The 26190-nt window shown below is 38.5% G+C and overlaps 1 protein-coding gene across 5 annotated transcripts in view; it reads right to left on the bottom strand.

The window, feature by feature from the left end:
* vps13c (vacuolar protein sorting 13 homolog C) overlaps nt 1-26190 on the bottom strand; it is a 98626-nt gene that overhangs the window by 30447 nt on the left and 41989 nt on the right. For 3 of the 5 annotated variants that reach the window (XM_015343624.2, XM_015343621.2, XM_015343623.2), the window contains 30 exons: nt 25054-25171; nt 24461-24593; nt 23715-23805; nt 22298-22398; nt 21392-21545; nt 20524-20603; nt 19834-19893; nt 17689-17839; nt 17338-17454; nt 17084-17187; nt 15703-15870; nt 14937-14972; nt 13367-13671; nt 13014-13161; nt 11718-11829; nt 11231-11358; nt 10691-10847; nt 10264-10343; nt 9192-9251; nt 8444-8609; nt 6866-6985; nt 6331-6434; nt 5936-6103; nt 5529-5833; nt 5125-5272; nt 3836-3986; nt 2920-3044; nt 1488-1657; nt 830-1077; nt 87-313 (listed from right to left, as the gene is read on the bottom strand). In XM_015343624.2, the coding sequence (XP_015199110.2) occupies nt 87-313; nt 830-1077; nt 1488-1657; nt 2920-3044; nt 3836-3986; nt 5125-5272; nt 5529-5833; nt 5936-6103; nt 6331-6434; nt 6866-6985; nt 8444-8609; nt 9192-9251; nt 10264-10343; nt 10691-10847; nt 11231-11358; nt 11718-11829; nt 13014-13161; nt 13367-13671; nt 14937-14972; nt 15703-15870; nt 17084-17187; nt 17338-17454; nt 17689-17839; nt 19834-19893; nt 20524-20603; nt 21392-21545; nt 22298-22398; nt 23715-23805; nt 24461-24593; nt 25054-25171 (4235 nt within the window). The remainder of the gene's footprint in view (nt 1-86; nt 314-829; nt 1078-1487; nt 1658-2919; nt 3045-3835; nt 3987-5124; nt 5273-5528; nt 5834-5935; nt 6104-6330; nt 6435-6865; nt 6986-8443; nt 8610-9191; nt 9252-10263; nt 10344-10690; nt 10848-11230; nt 11359-11717; nt 11830-13013; nt 13162-13366; nt 13672-14936; nt 14973-15702; nt 15871-17083; nt 17188-17337; nt 17455-17688; nt 17840-19833; nt 19894-20523; nt 20604-21391; nt 21546-22297; nt 22399-23714; nt 23806-24460; nt 24594-25053; nt 25172-26190) is intronic. The other 2 variants (XM_015343622.2, XM_015343627.2) reach the window with 1 other exon arrangement.

Here is a 26190-nt window from a genome sequence, read left to right as displayed (position 1 = left end):
CTGAGACATAAAGAGACATGTTTCATTTTAAAACCCAAACATGCATTCTGACTGTTTTCTGATCAGACCGATTTCGCCCTGCTTACTGTAGTGACCGCCTTGTCTTCCTTGTTTCGAATGAAAGGACATGCGAGAACTTTGAGGGCCTTCACGTTGGCCGTCATTATCTGGGAGTCCTCCTCAGAGAGCAGGGTGAAGTCACACTGGAAAGAGGCGACAAGCGCCGGAGCATCGGCCCTCATGAGATTAGCAACAAACACCACCTCCGGGTCGATGACAACAGCATGGATTCTCATTCTGGGAAGAGAAGGCTCTGCAGCAGAGAGGATGCAACAGTGATCTCAGAAACACTGTATGTTTCACAATCATCACTGCAAAAGCACAAGGCTATACCAAAACCTACTGAGTGATCCTGTTTTTTAAAATTTAATTTTTTTAATAATTCTTATGCCCACCCAGGTTTGAATCTGCTAACTGTTTCAGATGTGGCTCTCCTTCAGTGACTCCAGGAAATGCTTGGGACAGAACCAGACATGCAGATACACTTCTCTGACATGCCCATCCGCAGAGGCATTCGACTCTGGGGAAGGAGTTGCAGCGCCTAGTGGGTGAGTCAATGCTGACTGGAGGAGTGGTGCGTCTGTCTGTGATGTCACTGGTAATCCCACTGGTTCTCGGCAGGTTCCAGGTTGCTTCAAACTTGAAAAGAACTTTGGCCATCTAATCTGGACCACATCCAGGTGGGTCTGCCCCTTTAATACCGAATAACATGCAACACTGTCTTTCCCCATGTCTTGGAAGAGCATAAAAATCAATAAAAGTTACAAACCCTTCTCTGAGCTGGTCTTGGGCAGTGAGACTTGTTTCAGCTGCAGCTGGTTGGATTTCTCAGGCAAAGCAGGGGGATTCTGGGGCATGGCCTTGATAAAAAAATCAGCCACTGCCATGAGGAACTCCACGCTGGCGCAGAGATAGAGCTTCTGTAGCACGGCCACCACCGATCTCTCAAGGTTGCTCTGTTTAAAAGTCACTTCAATCATGACATCGTCGCTATCCTCTGTCTTTCTGCCAACCATCCTGGAGGGATATTGAAGCAGGAAAATGAAATGTAAGCAACAGGAAACATTGTTCCTTCAGAGGAACACTGAGCACTATCAGGTGTTTTTATCATTATCTATCCATGAGTCAGTTACTGAACTACTAAAGTGCATAACACTCACATATGACTAAAACACTGCTTAACAGACTTCACATGTTATCAGATAAATATACTTTCAATAGTCTCTTGCATGAATCACTGGATGGCTTCACACATACATTTTATAGTTCTGGCAGACCTTAAGGGCATAATGGGTAACGAGTATACTACAAAAACTTCAGAAAGTTTTTGAAAGGTTTCATTTACAATAGAGAGGGTTCTGTATCAAGGTCAGCATGACTCTGAAGACAGTACATTCAAGTCACATGATCAGCACATTATCTCTTACCTTGAAGTGACACGCTCTACCCCTGCCCTCATGTCATCGAGGGTACAGGAGGTCAGAGAGGTGGAGACCTCTAAATCACCAGTACTGAGCATTTTCCCTGAGGCCTTTATTAGATGCAAAGTGAATTCCCCAAGGCTCAGACCTTCCTGATGCTGGCAGACTGGGACTTTCTACAGAGAGAAGGTCAGAGAGTAAATTCCAACTGTCTACTGTAAAATATTACATTTTACCAATATTGTAGAGTAATTCTAGAGTACATTTGCTCTTGGTCCACAATTTACACCTATTTAACAGCAACTAAAGACAATCAATTCAAAATTAAATTAAAAAATAAACCAATTTAAAATCTGATAACAACTAAAAACTAAATTTGTATTTAATATACCTGATATTTTATATGCAATTTACAGTACATTGCTCTAAGATTCCTTAGAAAAAAAAAGTAACAGAGCATTCTGCTGTACACTTGAAATGTCTTTAATATTAAATACGAAAGGTCAAGCGAAGATCTTAGGAAGGGGTCTCCCAGTCTTGGTCCTGGAAGGATTACATGTCTACAGGTTTCCTCGTTTTTTTTCAAAGCATCAGCACGTGAAGAGTAGGGCAAAGCTGTTAAATTGGTCCAATCAAGCCAAAACCGAGCTGACTCATGTTTTTTGAGAGTGTAGTTTTACTGACAGCCTGTAGACACACCGTCACCCCAGGGATAGAGTGAACCCCTGGGGGACCCCTGTCCCTGGCTTTCTAGGAGACACCGGTTCTCCTGAATGAACAACATGGCTTTTCATGTCAGCCCTAGCCGATTTGCCAACCTCAACTGCTGCAATTAAAATGAATTACAGCTCTTATATTGGAAAGCGCTCTATACAGCCAAAGCAGAACAGTCTCAGGAATTCAGCAGTGCTCTTCAGGCCAGAGATAAAACATCCCCCCCAACAGATTTACATGACATTTCATAACAGAACAGCAAGGTTACATAAACACTCCTAGAACGGAAACATCAAAGAACTGGAGAGTTGGCAGAAAACTCACTGAGCGAGTGAGTCCATGTGGAAAACACACATCTCCACTCCTATCACCACAGTGCAAGAATTCACATCAGCAGTGTTTTTTTTTAGATAGATAGATAAGACTTTATTGATCCCAAAGGGAAATTGATGTAAATGTTCCACTTTTCCACTGATACTTCAAATATTCAAAAATCATCCCATTTCCTAGTTAAAAATACGTTACAGCACATTCACTTTTTAACTTATTACACATGGGTGATGATGTTATTTTTTTAATATTTAAATTCAAAAGCTATAGAAGCTGAAGATATGTTTTTTTCTTATTTTTAAATAAATACTTCAGCTTATGCTCAAAAACCTCAGACATGTTTTTTATTCTCACTGATGAGGAGCAAAGCCATATAACTTCAAATAGGACATACCTCTTCAGGATTGTCATTGTACAGGGCTAAAGACAGGGATTCAATGCTGAAATTAAACTTCACAGTTTCCAATGGATCTTTAGAATCCTGCTTTTTAGATACATCTTTCTGCTTCTCGATGCCTCCTAAGGAAACATAAAACAAGAGCACACAAAAGTTGCTGACAATAAAACCTGGCCAAACACAAAAGACCATCTGACTCAGAGGTATCCTTAATGAGAAAGAAGAGATTTGAGCTGGGTGACCTTTTTACAGGCGATGTAGTCGTAGGGTGGCTTTTTGTCTTGCATTACTTGATTAAGGTGAAAAAAAAACACATATGGGCTAATATCAGTTTTAGAATAATGTTAAAAAGTAAAGGTCACCAGATGTACAGATCTAATTCAGGCAAGCTCAGTACGTATAGTGCAATACTGTATTACAACTAAGACTCACATTGCAAATCAGTCTCTGGGAAAGAAAATAATAATTGCTATTTAAATATGTAAAACATGTTGTTTTAAAGAAAAGCAACTGTAGTAATAGAAAAATAATTTTCAACAGCATGAATATAAACCATTAAGATTAATATTGTCGTGAATTCTGTGTTGTTCATAATGACACACTCAATACTGCACACTGTGGGCCAGTCTATTGATTATTCTGCATTGCTAATTCTTGATATTTTGTACTTTTCAATGTCAAATCAAAATGCAAGTGAATTCACAGCAGTCCCAGCATTGAGAGCTGATGAAAAAAGGTTCCTTACAAAGCATTATCACTTCAAAGACTGCTTGATCGAGCAATGGGAAGTGAATGCTAGTTTGTAAGCCACACTCATTGATATTCAGTACAATGAAAGCACCCATGTCCTTTCAAATGCACTTCTCTTCAGGGTTGTGTGTGTTCCACCTGTGTTAATGCCACAGGGCCCTACCATCAACAATGTCTGGTCCAGTCTGTGCTGCCTCATGCTTTTGCACAGCAACTGCAGAAACCTGGGTCTCAGCCTGTAGACTGGCTGCCTCTCCAAAATTTTCCAGCAAAATCTTTAATAGCACAGAGAGGTCATCCTGACTCAGAGCAACCTGGAAAAAAAGAGGCATTGAAAGAGATGACACGCTAATAAAGAAGGAAGATGCAACAGGCCAGAGAAAGCTCTTTTCAGAGCTGTGTTCTTTATTCTATTAACATTTTGAAATGGTAACTATGTTTTTATTCACATCCTCCCAAACTGGAACTGCTAGCTTGTTAAGCAGCGCCAACATATTACTACAACCCTCTTACTACACAACTTCCCTCTTAAGTTGTACAGGCAATAGGCAAGACGCAACCAAGTAAGCTAATGGCTGCCAAGACCCAAACCATCAGTACAAAGAGTATAATAACCAAGAAAAAATTATTGCTTTTATTGGCTGAACCAGTCCTCCTCCTTGAATTGCTTTTCAATAAAAAAACTGCATCCCAGAAAATGTCAATGGAATTTGACTAAAAAAGTGTTTTAAAATGGAATATCAACTGATATTTGATGAAGAATGACACCTACATTATGCAGGAAAACAGGGATTTGATAACACCTTTTATATATATATACAGTATACCCACTCAGTGAGGAACTGGAAAGTGTTTTAAAACTTAACTCTCCAGATGCTACTATTGTATTGCACAGCAGGGAATGAGACACTGTTCTTCCAACATGCTTGCATGCAGAGCCATCTGACAACTTGTGTCATTTAGAGATGTGATACTCCTGCTGTTGGCACTAACTCTTCTAACATCACTGCAGCCCACAGGCAGACAACAAGTCACAGTAAAAACACTCTTTTGCTGGAAAGTTGAGAGAGCCTTATAATATTGCCAGCCCCCCGCATTGCAAATCGTACAACAGTGCTTGGAGAATCCTGGTCCTTATCAGGTAGTGACATGACCAAGGGTCATGTTAAGATCACACAACTCAGATCCCAGAAACCCCAGAAAATTAGTAGCTAATAATGTACTCAACATTAACGTCATGTTGCAATTGTTAAGAGTTAACGTTATCACCTTGCATTTATGCTTATATAACACTTTTCGAGGTCCCTATTAAGAAAAACGTTTCTGCTGTGTATTAAAGCATTATAAGCACAGCCATTTCCAATGTTCTTAACGATTCCTTGAACATTACAACAGTTAGTCGTAGTAGCATGAGTACTATTGCAGGAGCTCTGTTTAAAAAGCAGACAATACCTTCATAGGTTTTAGATCTCCATCAATTTCAACTGCTGGCATTTTGTCAAACCAGGGAGCTGCGAGGTTTCTCTTGACTGACAGCAGGAAGTTGACAGGTTGCAGAAGCTCAGTACTCGGCTGAACGGAGCCTTCCTGCACATAAATTCTAAGACAAACAGCAACATCAAGTAGGCAGGTGGACTCGTAGGGAAAAAAAATAAAGCATCAATGTAATGCTGAGTTTTCTTTTAGAAGAAAATGAGTCTCGGATATTAAATTTAAAAGAAATGGCAGTGTCCAAAGACATAAAATGTATTTTTCCTTTAAAGCTATCAAGAATAACTTTTGCCAAACATCAATGGAACTGTTTTGTGACTTTTTATTCTGCAAGACACCTGTCTCAAATTCAAAAGACATTTCACCTGGACAGTTTCATTTGGGTCAACTGCATATCCATATGGTCAATGACAGCTGGCAGCGGGTAGCCCTCAGCAGAGAGAAGGCAGAACTTGTTCTGCACGGTGATCAGACCCAGGTCAACCTCCAAGGCATTCTGGGATGTGGAGGACTGAGGTATGATGATGACTGGGGCCTTCAGCCTGATGTCCATCAGGAGGCGGAAGCTCTTCTGGGCCAGATCCCTCACGCTGGAGGCTGCCTTTTCAGCAGCCTGGGCTGTGGCCGCAGACAAGGCCTCCTTTGCAGTTTGGAAGTTGTTAGAAAAATTCTGAGAAAAATATAAGGTAACACTTGATGTGACTGATTCTACACTGAAAGGTTACCTGAAAAGAAGGGGTATTTATTTATTTAGGGCACTTAAAAGGCTTACCAGCAGCGACATCACAAATTTGTGCAGATAGATCATTTGAATGCAGCCCACTCTCAGATTCACATTTCCATCAAACTTGGAGGTGTCTGTGTACCCAGCTCCCTCGGTAGCATTGGGATACAGCCCCATTGTGAAGCTGAACACTTCATCTCCCACAATAGAGATAGCCTGATATCATTAAAGAATAAAAACCTCATTAGAAGGCAAGTCTTTGATCTCATAATTAATTCTCAGCACTTCCACATTTAATTAGAAATAAACAGGAATTCATTTTTTTTTTTAGAAAGACAACTAGCAAGGCAAAAGGAAATAGAACCACTTAACTGGTAAGCAACAAATTGTGATATTCATTTCTCCAGTACAAACTTTCACACCAGAACCGTGCAAGCACTTGCCTTTTTATGAACAGTATTTGAGTCAGCGTCAGTGACGATAAAATCTCTGAGCCGGGCAGAAATGCGTGTTTGTGTCGACTTCATCAGTAAAGACCCATCAAAACCTGCACAACAGATAAGAAATTCTTCCTTATAAATATAGAACCCATGATGTTAAATCTTATTTTAAAGTGATCTGTAGTACATAGATCTAAAATAAAAGCAACGCATCTGAATCAAGTATTTTGCAACATAGCGATACAGAAGTGTTGTTTATTCTAATTCTAGATTACAGCAATTTTCAATTACATTTTCAAGGCTGCCCATATAATAGAAAGTAGCTTATTGTTCAAGTTTTGTTTTATGTGACAAGACCCTTCACAGATGATAAGAATGTTATGACAAATATTTAATAATACATCATTATTATGAAGCTATACTACCAGTACATGCTGAACATATATGAAAAATAAAACTTAATAAATAAGGAGAATTAAAATGATCATTTTCAACCAAGGGAAAAATCATTAGTCATTCCCGCAAGATGGTCTCTTACCCCGAATCTTAATGTCTGCGATGCTACATTTTTCATCGCACACAAGCACATTGAAGGCACCAAGCCTGGTGTCAACTTTGAGGTCAATCACATCATCATCAGATTGTAAACTGAGAGATGCTGCAAGCACACAGACATAATTGTCAGCAGGGGGCAGAATAGCAGCATGAACAGCACAACAATCCCCTGCTGAATTTCACCTGCACTGCAGGTAATATCTAACATGCATTTGATCCTTTGTTAATCAGAAACGTATCTACCCCGTCTCATGCAAGACATGAAATGAAAAAGTGGAGGACACTATCGATAAGTACGAAACTCATACATCAATGCTATACTGTACATTACATTTTACAAACTGTTCCATGACCTACAGGTAGGTAGATCTAGGACCCTATCATTTAAGATCACAATTAAAGAGAGGATCTCACTGTGTGTCAGAATTCAATATTCAGATTTTTCGAGAAATGGCAAAAAAACCAGAAAGCAAAAGTTCAATATACAGCAATACCTGTCTACAGGTAGTCTAGTCTACAAATATAAAATAGTATATTTTTATCCATTGCTTATTCCAAACCTGTCTTGACTGTGACTTATGATAACAGAACCCCTATGCAGAAACAAAGTAAAAAAGTATTTATAATTTAAAAAGTAAGATACTACATAAGAATAATAGAAAAGTTACAAACAAAAGGAGTCTGTGGGTACCTCTAGCTTGTTTGGTAATTATTTGTTGATTGATCTGGGGATTCTTGAAAGAAGCTAGGGTATTAGTTTCAACATAACAGCTGGGTAGCTTGTTCCAGGTTTGCATGAAAAAACCCATTTCTCCATGGAGGAACCACACCAGGGTCTCCTGCATGTGAGGTGGGAATGCTCAGCACTGCACTAAATCTAGAGTTGAAGGACATGGCACTGAACTTCATTACTGCTACAGTGCACTGGAGGAAATCGGGTTTTTACAACGCTTTCTTCAAATCCCTCCCCCTCTTCCCTGAAGTTTGATTTCACATAAAAACAAGCACTATTATTAATTATATTGTGTCCATTCACCACTGTATCACTGGGTTTCACTAAATATGTACACACTGTGTGAATGCGCTTTGCACGCAATCTAAAATCAACAGAGGGCCATACCTTGATAAGGTTAAGTGCTACTTATAGACATGGGTTTATCTTTGTGTACTAAACTAAAATGGCACAAAGGTAAAAGGATCACAAAATGTTATTAAACCCATCTAAATCATTTAACAAAAATAGAATATTTGTTTTTTAGTCAACTTGTATAACTATAAGATAATGTTAGAACATCTACATATTGTGGGCTAATTAGAAAGTCAGATTTCGCTTTAGTAAATATACACACTGGCTGCAAAGAGTTGTTATAGTTTCATCTTAGTCCACACAATCATACGTATCATATTTTCAGATTAACATGTTATTATTATTTTGGAGAAGACAATCGTTTAAGTATAGTTTTCCCCTATGTTTAGGTTTACTGTATGCTCTCCAGGTGTCCACATTATGTTAACTATCACTGCAAGTAATATAATCATGGAAGATTAATGATCAAATTACTTGTCTGGGCTTCATAGATTTTGATTTCTTCCCCTGTTCCAGGAGTCACTGTGGGCTCTCTGTCAGAGGAGGTCAGGTTTCGTGCAGACAAGGCAGTGGAGAGGAAATTAATGGTGGAAAGCAGCGATTCTGTGTGCAGCATCAGGTCAAGAGATGTGAAGGTCACCTGTGCATGAAATATAATCAGACAGTCTGCTGCTGTACTTGCTGTTTAACCAAGTCTCACATTTCTAGATGACATCCAGACTCACTCAGATGTTGAATCTAAAGAAAGCTAGATCCATGATTGATCTTTTGGCAAATTTTAAAATTTAATTCACTATTGTTGAAGAAATGGAATGAAATATGGAAAGAAAATGACTTGCTTCTTACACACTGAAACAAATGAAATGCTGTTGTTTTCTTTTATTTTTGTTAATTGCCTTTTCTGCTTATGATGTAGTCACGGTTCCTAAGCATTCAAAACAACACTTCACATGCTGCAGAAAAGCACGCTGACGTCCTGTACATTTATTGCAGATTCTATGCTAACAGTAAAAAAGGCTCTGTTATGATATAAAAACAAGCTTTCACAGATGTGAATAGAAGAACATGCAAAATGAAACTGGGAATGTGTTGGCACTTTCCTTAAAGGAAGAACACTGAGAAAACAATACGAACTTGCTGTAGAAAGTGACTTGTGGGACTGAAGAAACCCAGCTCTGTCATTATAACACATCAGTTGAGCCACAGAGCCCATTTTACTCACATCGATCATCTGCTCTGTTTTCTTGTGAATGGTTTCAAAGCTTGGCCCGTTCCTGTCAGCCTGTTGGGACAGAGAGTAGAAAATCTGTTCACCTAGTGCATATAAAACTAGATCTTAATAACTATAAAAACTACATCATATGTTACAAAGCATATGTACTACAGTAAAGAGTTAAATATTATTCTACAAACAAGCCACAGAAAGGTGTCAAGGAAATACATTAATATTTTTTCATCTGGCACACAAACCTAGTACAATGCTTCCAACGTACAGTAATCTTATCTTTCTTATGTTGCCTGTGCCTGACACTACAGTTTCTTGCAAATAATCCTAAGAGGGGTAACTATTTATTAATGACAGCTGTGTATGGCTGCAAAAAGCAACAGTCCTTATCTGTTAAGTGCTTCTGGAATGAAAGCGTCTGTAGATTCTTGTGTTGTTCTGACTTCCAGGCCTGGTGCCTGGCAATGAGAGAATTCTCAAGGAAAAGGCTTTTGTTGGGCCTCCATTTTACTTCACTCTTGTGCTACTGCTCTGAACAGGTGGTTGGCTATCTACTTTGCTAAAGTCCAACAAGGTTCTCAGAATCTGCAGAGCTTGAAATGTATTCCTGAAGATGCTGTCACCAAGGAATTAAAAGTATGAATGTTAGCTTCTACCGTATCGCAACTCTTTGCGGACAAACACCTCTTAAGTCCACTTTTGTGTGTCTAAAATCAAAGTTAACAGCCACAGTCAGTTGTTTTGCCCTTGAATTATGAAGGATGAAACAGTCCTTGGCAAAATTAAAGATTATAAAATGCCACTGTCTACTCAGTATCGTGAGGTAACTAGAGTAACCCATTACGCACAGCAACTACATGCCCTTAAAAAGTCACCAAAACTCTGAAAGATGCTCCTTTTAGGACACGTTTATACAGTGAAATCACTGTTAGGTGTCTGGTAACTGATTTTATTTCACCTCCCATTTTCTAATCAGGAAACGTCTAGCAACATTATTAATATTTCAAGAATAAACGTCAGGCGTACAGTTAGGTGAAATTAAATGCTATAATTTGAACACAGACTCTACCTTGATGTACTGCACTTTTAGAAGTTCTGTACCGGATTCATCATATGAACTGATTAGATGAAGAGGTTCACCATTAGAATCTAAGAAACAAAATAATAAACAGCACAACTAAATCACTTGTGTTAAAAATCTGCAGGTACAGCAAAAAAAAAAAAACAGGTGAAAGGCAGTCTTTCATACAATTATACAAATAAAAAATATACAGTATATATACAGAAAATGTCCAGAAACATTACTATTCACATCCAACTTTTGTACCTTCAAATGCAAAAATAATTGTGAGAATAAAAATATTGAAGTATGACTTTTGATAGTACATGCAGCTCTTTTTAAAGTTTAGAATTTGGTTTTAATTATGAATGTTACTGAACTTAAACCTATGATTTATTTTTTGAGGGATAAATGTTAACCTGTAGCCTGTACAAACCTGTAAACTCAAGGCACTTCATACTGATCTTCCTGAGGTAGGTTGTAGCACACATGTCATAGTTTCTTATTTTGGTCTCAATTCCAACCTGGGATACTTGGAGCACAAGGAAAGGACATTCCTTCTGGTTTTTTCGCTTTTTAAGTTTCACCAGTACCTACAAGAAACAACATTAGTGATTCATATGGCTTCTTGGTGACTACAGCTTTTCCCTAAAATCAAACGACATTATTTTCTTTTGTTCATGCATTTGTTGATTATCTATTTTTTAATTCCAGCCTCTAGCTTTCTTAAAGACATGCTAAGGAAAATGAAGAAGAAACCCCTATACTACATATTTGCCCTCACACTCTGGATTTGTGCAGTGAGACTGCTACTCAACACATTCACTCACAGTTTCAGTGCCTTTTCCAAGGTAACTTTAGCCATATTTGTTATATTTCCAAGCTACTGCTTGCTGGTTTATTTATTTTAAAAGGTCAAATAAAATAACATAATGCTGTGCCTGGGCAAGGTTGTGAAAGCTTCACAGCAACACACCTCCTTGATTTCAAAGTTGAAGAGCACGTTAAGAGTGGTTTCACTGATGCTTCCTCCGACACTGGCCGGCTCACTCCCCACCTCAGCTGCCAGAGAGCTCTCCGCCACTTGGGTGTCTTTTCCTTTAGCTGACAAGACAAAGAAAATGTTGATTCCTGGTAGGTAACTGTTCGATTACACCTGTAATCTCCTGACCTCCTACCTTCTTATACACAGCACAGATCCATTGTTCCTGATCTGCTACTGTACGCTTCACCTGGGACTCTCTCTGGAATTCTTAGATTTATTACATTCCATACTATAGTTTCCATTATCTTATTCCCTATAGTCTCATAACTGCTATAATCAGGAAAATAACAGTAAAGTACTGATAACTATTTTTTAAATCGCTTAAAAGGAAACCAACACAGAGGGCAGAAGCAGCAGAGTATACAGTAGCTTTCACTCTTAGTGACTTCCCGTGATAATGTTGTATAGGGCAAATCACCTGCGAATTCTGTTTTTTTCACGTCACACGCGCTCAGCTCCTTACTGCCTTCACCAAGGTTTTCAACAAGGATTTTCATTAGAACTGCGAAATCATCCTCGCCCAAAGCAACCTAAAACAAGGCAGGTAAACCGTAAATGAACATCATATTCCCTGATAGAAAAACACAGGCCTGACAGTTCAGTTTACTCTTCCACAGGAGGCCATAACCCATACTTTTTAAATGGAAGACTGCAAGACCTACGGAAAAAAGAGAATTAGTTTACATGTTCTTGGAACACGACTGTGTGAAATGTTTGATTAAGGCAGCTCAGGTAAGAAGTGTATCTGAGGCAACGTCTTCCTTTAAAATGCAGGAACACATACAGAATGTTTCAGTACTAAATATCTGTACCTGAAAACTGATACACAATGGGCTGAGCATGAAAATTTCCCAGTGGCAAAAGTACAAGGTTCAAAAATGGTAATGCAGATGCATGTTTTTAGCAGTTCTCAGTTTAACTACGACATCTATCTGACACTCCATAACTAGTTTCATGAGATAAAAGGCGTTTTACACACTTCAGACTGACCCATTCTAAAAAACACTGTCTGCTGTTCTTTACTAAATTGTCTATGTGCAGGTTCCTACACACCGTATTTCAGAGGACGGCTCAGTTTAGAGATCACACAGCCCTGAAAACCAATTCTAACAATATGATCTGTATCAACCCATTAGATCAATATCATTGTATCATTAGATATAATAGGTGGGCATGAGGATGTTGAGATGGATGAGGATGTTGAGATGGATTCTGCAGATTTCAATGAAGGATAAGATCAGAAATGAAGAAATCCGTAGACGATGTAGGGTGGTGGATGTGGTTGAGAAGATGCGAGAGGCGAGGTTACGGTGGTATGGACATATCATGAGGAGGGACGTTGAGGAAGTAACAAAGAGGGTAATGGAATTTGAGGTGGAAGGTAACAGAGGAAGAGGCAGGCCTAGAAAGAGATGGATAGTTTGTGTGAGAAAAGATATGGAGGTATGTGAAGTGAGTGAGGAAGATGTGCTTGACAGAGACAAATGGAGAAGAGCAACCAAAGCAGCTGACCCCAGGACAGTCTGGGACTAAGGCTGTGAAAAAGAAGAAGAAGAAGAAGAAGAAGAAGAAGAAGAAGATATAATAGGTGAAACTTTGTGGCACCTCCTGCATTACAGAAGATTAAGACCCCAAAAGTTAATGAGAAGCATTGCTTACAGTGACATCGTTATTCAAATCCTACGTTACTGCACTGGCAGCCAAAAGCACTTACATTCATAGCCTTCAGGCTACCCTGGATCTTCACCCCTGGGATCTCACTGTACCAGGAAGCAGCCAGATTGCGCATCACGTCCAGCTGGAGGTTGACAGGCTGCAAAATCTCTATATCTGGCTGAGAAGAATCTCCTCTCAGGACAGTCCTGGAATAATTCAGCACATAATAAGTGAGGAATGTCTGCCAGGTTTGTGTTTAAAGATTTGTACTATTTACTATTCATATTTCTAACATTGACTCAAAGATTATAAAAACAAAGCCTGTGAATACTGAAAGGGTCTGAGTGTATCCTCTCATCTGCAGAGATCATGGGAGATGGGAGTGTATGAGAGGTTAGTAGTGTAGTTCACCTGGACAGCTTCAGCTGTGTGAGCTGGACGTCCATTTGGTCAATGACAGCTGGCAGGGTGCAGCCCCCCACAGGATGAAGGCAGAACTTGTTCTGCACGGTGATCAGACCCAGGTCAACCTCCAAGGCATTCTGGGATGTGGAGGACTGAGGTATGATGATGACTGGGGCCTTCAGCCTGATGTCCATCAGGAGGCGAAAGCTCTTCTGGGCCAGATCCCTCACGCTGGAGGCTGCCTTTTCAGCAGCCTGGGCTGTGGCCGCAGACAAGGCCTCCTTCGCAGTTTGGAAATTATCGACGAATTTCTGAGAGGAAAGAAGACCACGTGAATACATAGTATTGGTCAAAGAGATTCCTCTTCTATCCATTTCCACAGCCATGGAGGGAGTAAGCGCTGTTAGAATGGCGTCCTTGTGTCATTTTGCTTCACACTGCTTGTTAGTAGTTGAAAGCCATGCAAGAGAGTAGCAGACGCCAGCTGATCTGGCTTCCAGTCAAATTTGCTTAAACCAAATGCAAATTTGAAGTAATGGCTGGCTGGAGCCATGTATTGTGAATTCTAAGTGCATAAAAGCAGGTTACTTCTCAATGGCTTAACTGCTCGTTCTGGACATATGGTATTTCACTCTTCACACTCTGCAATACAACCATTCCAGCTGGAAGAAATCTCAAGTTATCACCTGTTATCTTGTTACCGCACAAAAGCCAGTAACAGGGTTTAAATTTAGTGGTCAGGAATGGAATGGAATGTATACTTTGATTGTAATCCTTGTGCATTTGGGCATTAACAAAACAGAGAAAGATTTTGATCTCTTATACATTATTTTTCATGTCAAAAATACTTGAGATTTTGAAATAAGTTTATAAATATTATTGAGTGAGGCATTCAAAGGCGTTTTACTAATTTAACACATCATGCATGTGCTCTTTAAAACCTATTAGATGAGTAATTTATTAAAAGCAGAAATCTCATTTGAGCATAACAATGACATCTACAGAGATGGAAGACAGTGGCTCTTAGTTGCATAAAGGTTTGGCATTAAAGCAAAAATGTGAAACTGACACAGACCCGTAAACTGGCATTTGCTGTCAAAGTGTAGCAATTAAATTATATTTTTTTTATTACAAAAGGAAACAGAACCTTTTTTATTTTTTCACTGAAATAAAAATAGCCAGGCTACATTAGCATGCCTCCACTGTCACCCAAACAGAAGGAACAGCATTTGTAGCTTCATTAACACTGCATTCTAATTCGGAAGTAGGCGTTTTCATTTTTAAATTGTGCAGGTGAAAAACAAAGAATTTTTAATTTTATATTAAATATGTTTTTTTTCCGACCCCATTATGAGCTTTTGGAATTAAATACGAATTGATATGAGTACGTGAAGGCTCACACACCTACATACAGTACATCCCGAATTTAGTAAAGAGCTCATTACAAAAAGTGGGTTGCAGTAATGGTTCTACCCAGACATACAGTAGCAGACTCAAAGTGCATTGTGTGCTGTAAGTGAAGCTGTCAAGGCCAACAGTGCACTGTCTGTTCAAGGTTGCATGCCATAGCTTGTACCTGGTGAGGCGAGGAGTACTGATAGCTAAGAAGGTCCTGAAAAGAACAACAGGGATTTACAGTAGGAAATAATGAAAAAGACAGAGCAGGAAAGGAGACTGCAAGGATCGTATGAAAAGAAGAAAAAAATATTCTAAACACATAGCACATTTTACTCCAGAGACTCGGCTCAAATTAATTTATAGTCTAATGTACTTCTAATAAGCCAAATCACTGTATTTTAAACTGTAAAGGAACAACAGGGAAAGATTAGTATTGGTCTTCCTTTTCAATTAAAGTAACATCAATCCTTTTAGATGAAGTAATGGAAACTAATAAAATAGAAACAGTTTAGAAACAGTGTGCCAACATCTGTGACCACTAAATACATAACAGAAAACTTCTGATCCTGTAATTAAGAGCAACAGAGAGAAATGTCACCTTCAAACAAGGAATGAGCTGAAAGTGCCACTTCTGTGAGATTACATGCATAAATGTGTATTTTGTAAATCTGGAAAATCTCCACATAACGTAGCTTTTTTATAAAACTTTTATAAAGATAGTATAAAGATTCTCTCAAGAAAAGGCTAGACGAAGTCCTGAGATCAACGAGCTACTAGCAATAAAATCAAGTTAAATTGGCCAAACTGTCACCCCTCATCTGAATTCCATTCTTATGTTCTGAAGTAGTGCAATAAAAAACTCCTTTACTTCTTTATATTGGCTATAGGTGACAGCATTAGGCACTTTTTAAATTAATAGAAACGTGGAAATCCATGGTACTCACTAAGAGCGACATCAGGAACTTGTGCAGATAGACAATCTGAATGCAGCCCAGCTTCAGAGTCACCTTCCCATCAGCCTTTGAGGTGTCAGCATACCCATCGCCTTCTGTGGCATTTGGATACAGCCACATTTGGAAGCTGAACACTTCCTCTCCCACAATGGAGACAGCCTACAAGAGAGAGAAAAAGGTAACTATGCCCCACCGCTTGGTATCATACATGGAAAAAAACGACCTAGAAAAGGGCACTCCTCCAACACATCCATCTGTCAGTGGAATTTTTCATTTGGCTTGCACTTCGCAGTACCATAGCGGAGAGTTAGCACAGACTGGGAGGGCACTGCATTGCTCACTGAAGTTGCTATATGCCAGCAGCCACCAAACACATCTGCGGACCCACTGTTTCACACTAAGTCAAGGGAACCCCAATCAACTAAAAGTCCATCTAACCTCAGTATTGCTTGTCCAATTGTCCAGATGTAGGCTAACACGTGAGCACTCCCAGTCAACTGCTGACATAGCCCAGGATCAAATCAACAACATCTCTGGTATTATTATGCTAATTATTTTTAATATATGCCAGCCTCTGTGTACATCAGGCTCTGTATCGTGGGCACAAACATGCTTGTGTATAATCACATTAGTCAGTGCAACTTGTGGAAATCTATTCATAACTGATGCATGACACCACTCTGCATTGTTCAAGGTAGCAGTTTCCGCTGAAAACAGCTCTGCTGGAAATGCAAACAACATCATCAACAATCAGTCTTTCACACAACAAAAAAAGAGCAAGAAGTAGCTCTCTTTCAGTGCTGCTAAATTAGTTACCCTTTGTGAGTTGATTTAGAACCATCAAAATCTATTAAAATACATATTTTAATCTTAGGGTAAGTAAAACAAGAAGCAAACATTCTTAAATGAAATACACTCAGAGGCTTTCAGGGCTATGGAATTATTAATCACTCTCCTGCATCACTAATTGAGCTGCATCCTACACATGTGTGCTAATAAAAGGAGAGAAATTAATTACTTTACAAAAAACTGAGCAATATGCACACTAAACTGTCTTGCAAGGATAGGCTTCCCTATGACCCCAAACTGGATAAAGAGGTTAGAAAATTCAATTTTCAATTTTCTAGAATTTGGTCAGACTTAGTTATTTTCTGTTTAGCAGTGATGGTTCTCTATTTAGGCTATCCAATAAATATTTGACAGCTGAACTTTTGAAAGGATCCAAGACATCCATTCTGAAGAGAGGAAGCTGTTCAAGGAGCACATGGGTTATAGCAAGGCACCCGAACTCCACAATCCTACAATAATTAATCCTACAATTAATCATGAGATATAACTACAGTTCAAAGCAAGGTAAGGTACAGTATCTTACCTTTTTGTGAATGGTTTTCGGGTCGACATCTATCACAACAATGTCCCTAAGTCTTGCAAAAAGTTGGGTCTCATTTGCTTGGACAAACATTGATGCATCTATGCCTATAAAACAAATTTATGTAATGTATTTTAAAACTCTAATGTTTAACGTATTTCAATATAAGCAATATCAATTTGATTCAATTAATAATGGTATACTGCATATTTAATCAGAAATGCACTCAACGGGTACTGTATTTCATTCTTGTTTACCTTGAATTCTGATGTCAGCTATACTTCGTCTATCATCACAAACCCCAACGTGGAAGGAGCCCAGCACTGCAAAGACCTTGAAATTATAGATGTCCTTGTCCTTTGATCCTTTTGACACTGTAAACAGGAAAAATGTTAAATAATCAGTATGAATCAACACACAATAATACCTCCACCACAACTTCAGGTCGGATGGAATATTTTGACAAGTGCGTGCTGCACTACAACTTCGTTTTGTGCATGTCCACTGAGTAAAAGCAAAGCTTATTTAAAAAAATACAGAAGTGTCATTCCCCTTGCTTTGCATACAACATGAACGCCATTTAAAGAGTGAATTAAAAAAGACGTTGCCTCTTTTGCCCGACGTCTCTTTCTCTGCATGCTTTTTGGGCTCGGTCTCTCCAGAAGCAGGGAGGCTCGGAGGAATGGCGGCAGTGAGATAGTTAATCGTGGACAGCAGGGCTTTGGTATGCAGGAGGAAGTCAAGAGATGACAAGGCCACCTGAACAGGGGTACAAAAAAAACCTCTGTTGGAGTGTTCTTTAGAAACAAAAATATTACAATTGTTCAAGACCTACATCAAAATATCAAACTACACCTACCATAGGGAAGATCACCTCAACAAGGAGCTAATAGGTCAACTTTTTGGGTGGTTGAGTCAGAAAATTGTAATGTAACAGCAATGATCATGGTGTGCAGTTTCTATATTGCAGCTAGGGCAATGGTGATGTAAATGAATGTAATGAACACACTTACCAAGCAGTGGAATTCAGTATATATTCAATAAGTAAGTGTACTGTATGTGACACAATTAAGAATGAGATTCATTAACAAATTAAAACCAAGGCCTTAGATCTTAATTACTCTGAATGTCAAGGCACTATAGTAATTGCCAAAGGAAGTTATTTAGTACACAGGATTTCTAAAGAGTATTTTTACAGGTATATGCAAAGAATATTAAATTATATAGAAAATACTGTTATCTAAATAATACATGTAATATGTACATTAGTGAAGCAAGCAGGAATACCAGGATGCTCTCTGTGAGCACTAACAAGAACAAAAGAAAATGGAAATTTCTTTGAATGAAATGAAATCCTTTAAACCAATCCATGCATGAGCATGTATAGTGCATCTTCACAACTGTTTATTGTTGTTGTCTGTATTCTTTCATTACTATACAGCTATACATTTTTGCCATTTGTTTTGTGTCTCTAAAATAAAGAATTAAAAGAACTTAAAATGTTATATTACTATGAAGTCTAATCCCTGTAAAAAGTCCTTAACCTATATGACACATAACCTATATTTATACTACACAAATTGAGTGGAAATTGAGTAAAATAATATTGTTGCTGGATCTGAGCATATTAAAGGTGCTTAGATAAGATTCCACACCTCCTCAGAAATGTAATGAATTTTATTAATGTTCAAAACACACCCCTGTATTTAGAATATTCATATTCTTCGCACACAAAAAGAATTAACACTTATACTGTATCTCGCTGAATAAAAGATTACATTCTTTCAATTTTAGTACGAAATGAAGAAAAGGTGAAGTTAAAATGTAGGTTCAAAAACCTCAGATCACAAAGCTCATCACTTCATCTCACGTCATCATAATACATATTTTTTCATCATTATTTTCATGCTGAAAAGAAAGTTTTAAACAAAAATTGTTCTCTGATGATTTACAGATGATATCATGCACTTCTTAAATTATTTTTATACTGTAGATAAAAAATATGAATGTTTAAACAGATTATTGACAATTAATTTTGAAAATAATTCAGCACTTTTATCTAATATTCACAGATTTCTTTTAAATTTCAAACATGAGTTTGCAAATAATGAATATGCAATTTTAAAAGAAAAAAAAATTATGGATAATGCTACAATTTGTCATAGCCAGAACCGTACCTATAACAAAACAGAAATACACATTATGCACTCCTAGGTTTTAAGAAGAAAATTACAAAATGACACGCATCTGTGCACATTCATAAATGAAGCAAATAGCTTGTTTTTTGTGAATGTTGCCTATTTTCAGAAGACAAAAAATTCAAAATACAGTATAATATCTTACCAAAGCACTTTTAACATCAGTATTATTTTAAATAAATTTAATTTTTTTGGTTTAAACATTACACATAGACCACAATGAAAGAGCAGATGAAAACAGTGCTTATTATTTCTCCAGTTCTTCAAAGGTAAAAAGGCAAAAGTAGGCTTAAAGCCTACGTAAGATAAAGCTTTCAACGTTATCTAAAAATAACGGGCTATTATTTTACCTACTAGGAGTTAATTAAGGAAAATATTTTATCTGGAACTTCTTCCTGAGCCGTAAGAGGCATTAAAACTTGGGAAACGCAAGGAAATGCAAACAGTTGGGGTTATTGCGTATGATATCTGTTGGGGAAAATGTCATACTCATGTCCAAGCACACATCAGTGGTTGCCTTGGTCTACCACAAAGACAAACAAAAGCACTGCTCACCTTTAGTGACTGCTCAGTACTATCAAACACAGTTTGAAAGTTGGGTCCGGAAGGGTTAGCCTACAAAAGCAGAAGAGAATGAAAACACATACTGTATATATGGGTATCATTCTATATATTTTTTTCTATTTCTCTGTGTTCATAATAAGACTAGAGCTAGATTGAAATATTTGCATTGGTAGAACAATTACTTTTCTATGTAAGACAGCTGGTTTACAAACCCAGATGTAACATGCTATTTGTTTCTGACAATTTTGCTAAAAGACTAAGTATAAGTTTAAATTCACCATGTGATGTACAGTATTATAATCTCTATCAACAGAGTTTAGAGTTGATATTTTAGCATGGAAGAATATGTTTTATTTGTATGGAATGACTAGTGATTAGGTGGGTTATCCAGTGACATAAAATATGAAGAATTTAGGAGGGGAGCTTTTTTTTGTCTTCAGACAGCGCAGTGGATCACTGTTGTGAAGACTGAGTGATGTTTCCAGAGGCCTCTGAACAATAACTTCTGGAAGAGGTCAGCCCTTTGAAATAAGAGGAATTTTGCAAACAGAATTAACCTACAGCTTACACTGCTTGTTAAGTAATGTGGAAAGAAATCTCTGCATCTAATCAGAAAAGAAAATGTACATGTGTAATCTTTGTGCAGCATGGAAACTAAAGATAGTTACAGTGAACACTCACCTTGATGTATTCAACTTTCAAAAGGTCAGAACCAGGTTTGTCTGAAGAGCTAATTAAATGAAGGGGCTGATTTTGGACATCTAAAACAAAGAACATGATGTTTAGCAGTACAGTATGTTCAAGGCTTACATTTGACATATTTAATATTTTTTACACTTTGAAACAAGCTTATTGGCCCTAATCTACAGAGAACAACAAATAATGGGATATGCAGATACTGTACTGTACCTCCACTGCATTAAAATGTCCATGTACAGTATATTGAAAAAACCCACCTAACCAGATATCAGGATACTGCATCAACAATCGTGGTTTTTTCCTGCACTATTACTTGGCCTGTAAGTGAAACTCTTTGAACTCTTAAACCCCAACAAGCAATTAACTTCTAAAAAAATTAAATCATGAATACTTTTAGAGTATTTGCTCTTGATTGCAAGTAGCATATTTCCTTTGTTTCACATATCCAATTGTGTTTGATTTCATAAAGAAGCAATTGTGCATATTACCATATATTTGAAATTGTGTTATGCACATTTGTGTAATCTGCTTGTCAGCGACTCTTTAATGCAAAACATCCCCATAATAATTGTATTACATCTATTCTGCATTTCTGATTTACTAGAAGGATCATTCTAAATCCTACGTGCATAACAACAGCACACTCATTGATCTGTCTGGCTCAAAAATGCTAAAAAAAGCAACTTAGTGCATTTACTTTTTTCTGTCCTAAATAACAGGGCACATGTGATAATACATTCTGTGACCATTTTAGCTGAACTCTAGCCTTTATTTTGAAACAGTCCCTTTACTTTACTTGTACCTTGCATATAATAACACACAACAAGAAATCTGTAAAAAAAAGGCACACCTTTTATTTCACAGTAATCCAAGCTAATTTTTCTCAAGTAGGAGGTAACAGTCAAATCAAAAGCTCGAAGGCTTCCTTCAGCACCCAGCTGTGAGACGTTCAGGGCTAGCACCGTGCTTTCTTGCATGCCGTGCCTTGTAAGTTCAACCAAAACCTGAATGAAACAGGAAGCAAAGTGTTACTCCAATTCAAGGCACTTTTCCCAGGTCTTCATCCTAATCATTTTGGACTTTGGTCCCCCACAACTTAGTCCTATGACAGCAACATTGCTATCCTGTAGCCTGATCTTGTCAGGTCTCAGAAGCTAAGTAAGGCTGGACTTGGTATATACTCGGATGGGAGACCTCCAAGGAAAACTATTTTGCTGTTGGATGTGGTGTCATAGAGCTCTTCCCTCTGAACCAGAATTTCCCAAGTTCTTCGGAAGAAACAATTAACTGAAGGCTTACCTACTTGATCGTGAAAGAACCCTGCACTATTCAAAAGAGTAGGGCTATTAACAACTGGATAAATTCCACTCTGGGCTTGTACAATCTGTCCTCCCTACATTCAGCACTTCAACTGGTGAAATATTTTCTGACTCATAACCTGATGTGCACAGAAAACTAGATAAAGTGGTTCCCGTTATACTGTATATGTGTAAAGAACTTTGGGATTCTTTCAGGTGAACACTGTATAAATTATTTAATACAATTAATTCTGATTTTTTCTAATAATAATGATTAAAAACATGTTTATTGTAATACATCCAATAGAATAACTTCATTTTTAGATGCTCACATACTGTATGATTTCTTTCAGATAAGTACTGGAAGTTATTAACTATTAAATTGATTCCCTTTTGCTTATGGTCTTCAGTACACTCAAACAAGTCACTACCCTTGAGCCTCAGACACCAAGCTTTACCTCTTTGACTTCAAACTTGAACTGTAGGTCAGTGAGCTCCTCTACAGGGGTTCTCTGACTGTCCTCTCCTGCGGATCGCTCACTGGTATCCTCATCAGAATCTGAGGGGAGACATCACAACCATCCCACTTGAAGCATTCAACCAGAACCTCAGAGCCAGGATGAACGCTGTTTAAACAATAAACCTGTCTCTTCAAGTTCATTTCACTGTTAAAAACTAGAATGCAGTTTTGACAGTCAGTGTATGTTTTATTACTTGCTTACCTGCAAGCCCTTACATTCAGTGACAGATTCTTAATTCTGTCTGCTACCCCCTCCTTTTCAAAATTAAGACAGGGTTTTCTGAGTCCTCTATGTGCTGAAGAAGGGTGCAGGTTATCTTGCCAGATGCCGATTAATCTGAACACCACAGGACTAAATTATCATTTAATCTTCACCCCACTGCCCTCAGGCAAGAGATATAAGAGCATAAGGACACTTACCACTAGATTCTTCAATAGCTTCTATCCACAAGCAGTGAGACTGGTGAACACATTTAGCCATCCCCCTCGGACCACACCTACACCATCACCATCTACCTCATTGGAATTTATTTATTGTACGTCTCCAGTCATTGTTTACACTTCTGTATTGTTTACATTCAAACTGTCTGCATGTTTACTTGCACATTGTCTATTGTTTGTTTGTACATTGTCCTGATGCACTGTTTGCACCTTGTTTTGTTTTTTACACTTGTTTTATAATCGAGAGACTTTCTGTAAGTAAGAATTCCATTGTACCAGTACCGGTTACATATGGCAATAAAGTTCAAGTTCAAGTTCATTTACTTACAGGTAAGTGTAATGAAGCTGTGAACCCTGGAGTATTCATTACGCTTAATAACCTAGTGATGTTTTTCCCCCAAACATGATCTGAGTTGTTAGGAGGTAGATATTTATGCACTTCCTTCTTATTCATATATCCCAGCTTTTTTTTTTTAATTATCACCCGAAATTGATTTTGCTGCATGCGGATTTCCTGACCACAGCAATCTCTAGCACTTTCCCCAGCCCTTTCATATCCCCACCATTATGGGATTCTCTTGTACAACTGAATTGCTCGACCTGTTTCTCTGCAACAGCCCATTTCGTCTAGCCAAAACTTCACATAGTAGAAGCCCTCTTGTCAAAGAAGAAAAGAGTAAACTACAGCAGTCAATGACTCATAAATCCATTAGTGCAAGAAGTACTACTAATGAAAATCGAAATGTATGTTTTCAAATAAAAGACTCTGTGGTCACGATCATAACTGGTCATGGATGTACTTTAAAAACAGGTGAGCAACTGAAAGTTTTACAATCCCCCGTATGCAAAACAAACCTAATAGAACCAACACAGCATTATAAAGATGGGTTTGTTCATGATTAAAGGCCACCCACCTGTTGCCCCAACATCTAGAAGAGCTGTGGCATCTAACCCTTTCTCGAAGCGGACGCCAGGAATGGCTTCCATCAGCGGGATAGCCGGCACCTAAACCAAGCACAGAAACTTCAGTGCACTTTCACCTGCAGCTTTCAGATTCTTCTTGCATCTGATAGGGCTGTACGGCTTGCAGCAGGGAAAATGAATAAAGCCAGGCTTTAAAAAAAAAAACATTTCAAGAAATAGAATCACAGGCCATAAATATGAAAACTCTCAATGCACATGAAAGCCCCAAGACAGAACTAACAGCTGTGACATAATATTTATAAGATACACCATGATTATTAAAAGCTGTTTTTTAAAGTAAAAGGGGCTCATTCTTCAAATGCATTAAGCCTTATAATAAATGCCCAGTTATGAGTGCTTTGAAGGCATGTCCTGCATCAATGCCAACCCAAAAAATATGGTGAACAAAAATTATATATAGTACTTATTTTTTTCAAAACATGTAAAGTGCACTTGCATTTTGTCTATTGTTTCCATTTGACAACCTTCTCCTTGTGAAAACAAAACATCATTATTCATATGTGTGTGATAAACTAAACATTAAAATCAGAAGGGTTACAATGCTTTAAAAGCTCTGTGATAAACTGCTACTGTTTCTCATGTTCCAGTTGAGAACAAAAAGGCAACAGCAGCATTCATTTGCTCTTTAATTGTCTGTTTTTTTATTACGGCGTCTCTCACTTGCTGAAACACTTACATTTTTAGCTGGGATGGTTGGCACAGAGGCTGTCTGTGGTAGGGGAATGCTGTTTACAAGGTTAATCACATCTTGGATTTTCTGGTCTGATGTCCTTACATGCATCAGGGGAAGTTCTCCAGAAACCTTAAACCTGAAACACAAGGCTACAAAGTCATTCTGGAGAAAATAATACTTGACCACTTCCAAAATTACACAATTGATGTTCAATAAAATATACATGGCACGATCATAAATTCGTAATATATATTCTAAAATAAACAGCACTTTAAAAACACTAATAAAATTTACTCCTTAAAATGAAATGTAATCACCAATTGTTACATCGCATTATGTTGTTATTTTTCTTTGGGAATTCTGTTTTCTAAAACTGTTACTAAAAAAAAAAAGTGTCATAGTGGTCAATTTCAAAGACACAGACCCCTTCTTTGGTACCTCACTAAGGTGTGGGTAACACTGCATGACTGGGTAACTTGTGGGACTCTGCTGTAACATGGACATGTACTGAATATGTTTGTATTTTGTCCTGTGTGCTTCCTCCTAAATTCCAGACAGCTGGTTTTTAGAGAAGAAGAGAAGAATCTCATACGTACTTGGCCATTCGGGCATCTTTGTCCACCATGGCTTTTGCCAGCTGGACCTTGATGTCCATAGGCTGGAGAATGTGCTGCTTCGATGAGCTCTGTGACAGAGCAGCTTTCCAGTCCTCGCCTGTAGGCAACAGTCAGATACGGCTCATTAAGGCCCAGGTATTCAGCCCTGGTTCTGGCCCGTGGCTTCTCCTTTCCATCGCACCCTGGGCTCTTGATGGCTTCACCTGGTCTATATTACCACCGCTCCCAGGTCTTTATACACTGAAGATTACAACTCTCTTACAAAGCCTGGGGGACTGTGGCCCTCCAGGACCATGTGTGCATCACTAGATTAATGCATCTGCAGCCATATCACCCTGCAACTCACCACTGGCAGCCCTACTGAAGCTCAGCAGGTGTGAGCCTGGGCAGTACCTGGATGGGAGACCTCCTGGGAAAAACTAAGGTTGCTGCTGGAAGAGGTGTTAGTGGGGCCAGCAGGGGGCGCTCACCCTGCGGTCCATGTGGGTCCTAATGCCCCAGTATAGTGACGGGGACACTATACTGTAAACAGGCGCCGTCCTTCGGATGAGATGTAAAACCGAGGTCCTGACTCTCTGTGGTCATTAAAAATCTCAGGGCGTTTCTCGAAAAGAGTAGGGCTGTAACCCCGGTGTCCTGGCCAAATTTCCAATTGGCCCTTACCAATCATGGCCTCCTAACAATCCCCCTCTATCAATTGGCTTCCTCACTCTGATCTCCTCCCCACTGAGAGCTGGTGTGTGGTGAGCGTTCTGGTGCACTATGGCTGCTGTCACAACATCCAGGTGGGGTTGCACATTGGTGGTGGTGGACGGGAGTCCCCATTACCTGTAAAGCGCTTTGAGTGGAGTGTCCAGAAAAGCGCTATATAAGTGTAAGCAATTATTATTATTATTATTATTATTATTATCGGTCAATAATGTAACATACTAATTATAGTTCAGTTGATCTTGGCTTGCCAACCCAATGAACACTGAGCTGCCATTTAGGTAACCCTTCCCAATATGTGCACATTTACTATAACTTTCAGCACACAGTCCTGTGTGGTTTCTTAATGTGTTCATGTTGAATGGGTATAAAGGAAGTAGCACATGTTCTTCATTTATTCATCTAATT

The sequence above is a fragment of the Lepisosteus oculatus genome, chromosome 5 (genome assembly GCF_040954835.1).
Source record: "Lepisosteus oculatus isolate fLepOcu1 chromosome 5, fLepOcu1.hap2, whole genome shotgun sequence".
Classification (NCBI taxonomy): Eukaryota; Metazoa; Chordata; class Actinopteri; order Semionotiformes; family Lepisosteidae; genus Lepisosteus; species Lepisosteus oculatus.
The sequence above is the reverse complement of the archived record's forward strand: the minus strand, read 5'-3'. Positions and strand labels throughout refer to the sequence as shown.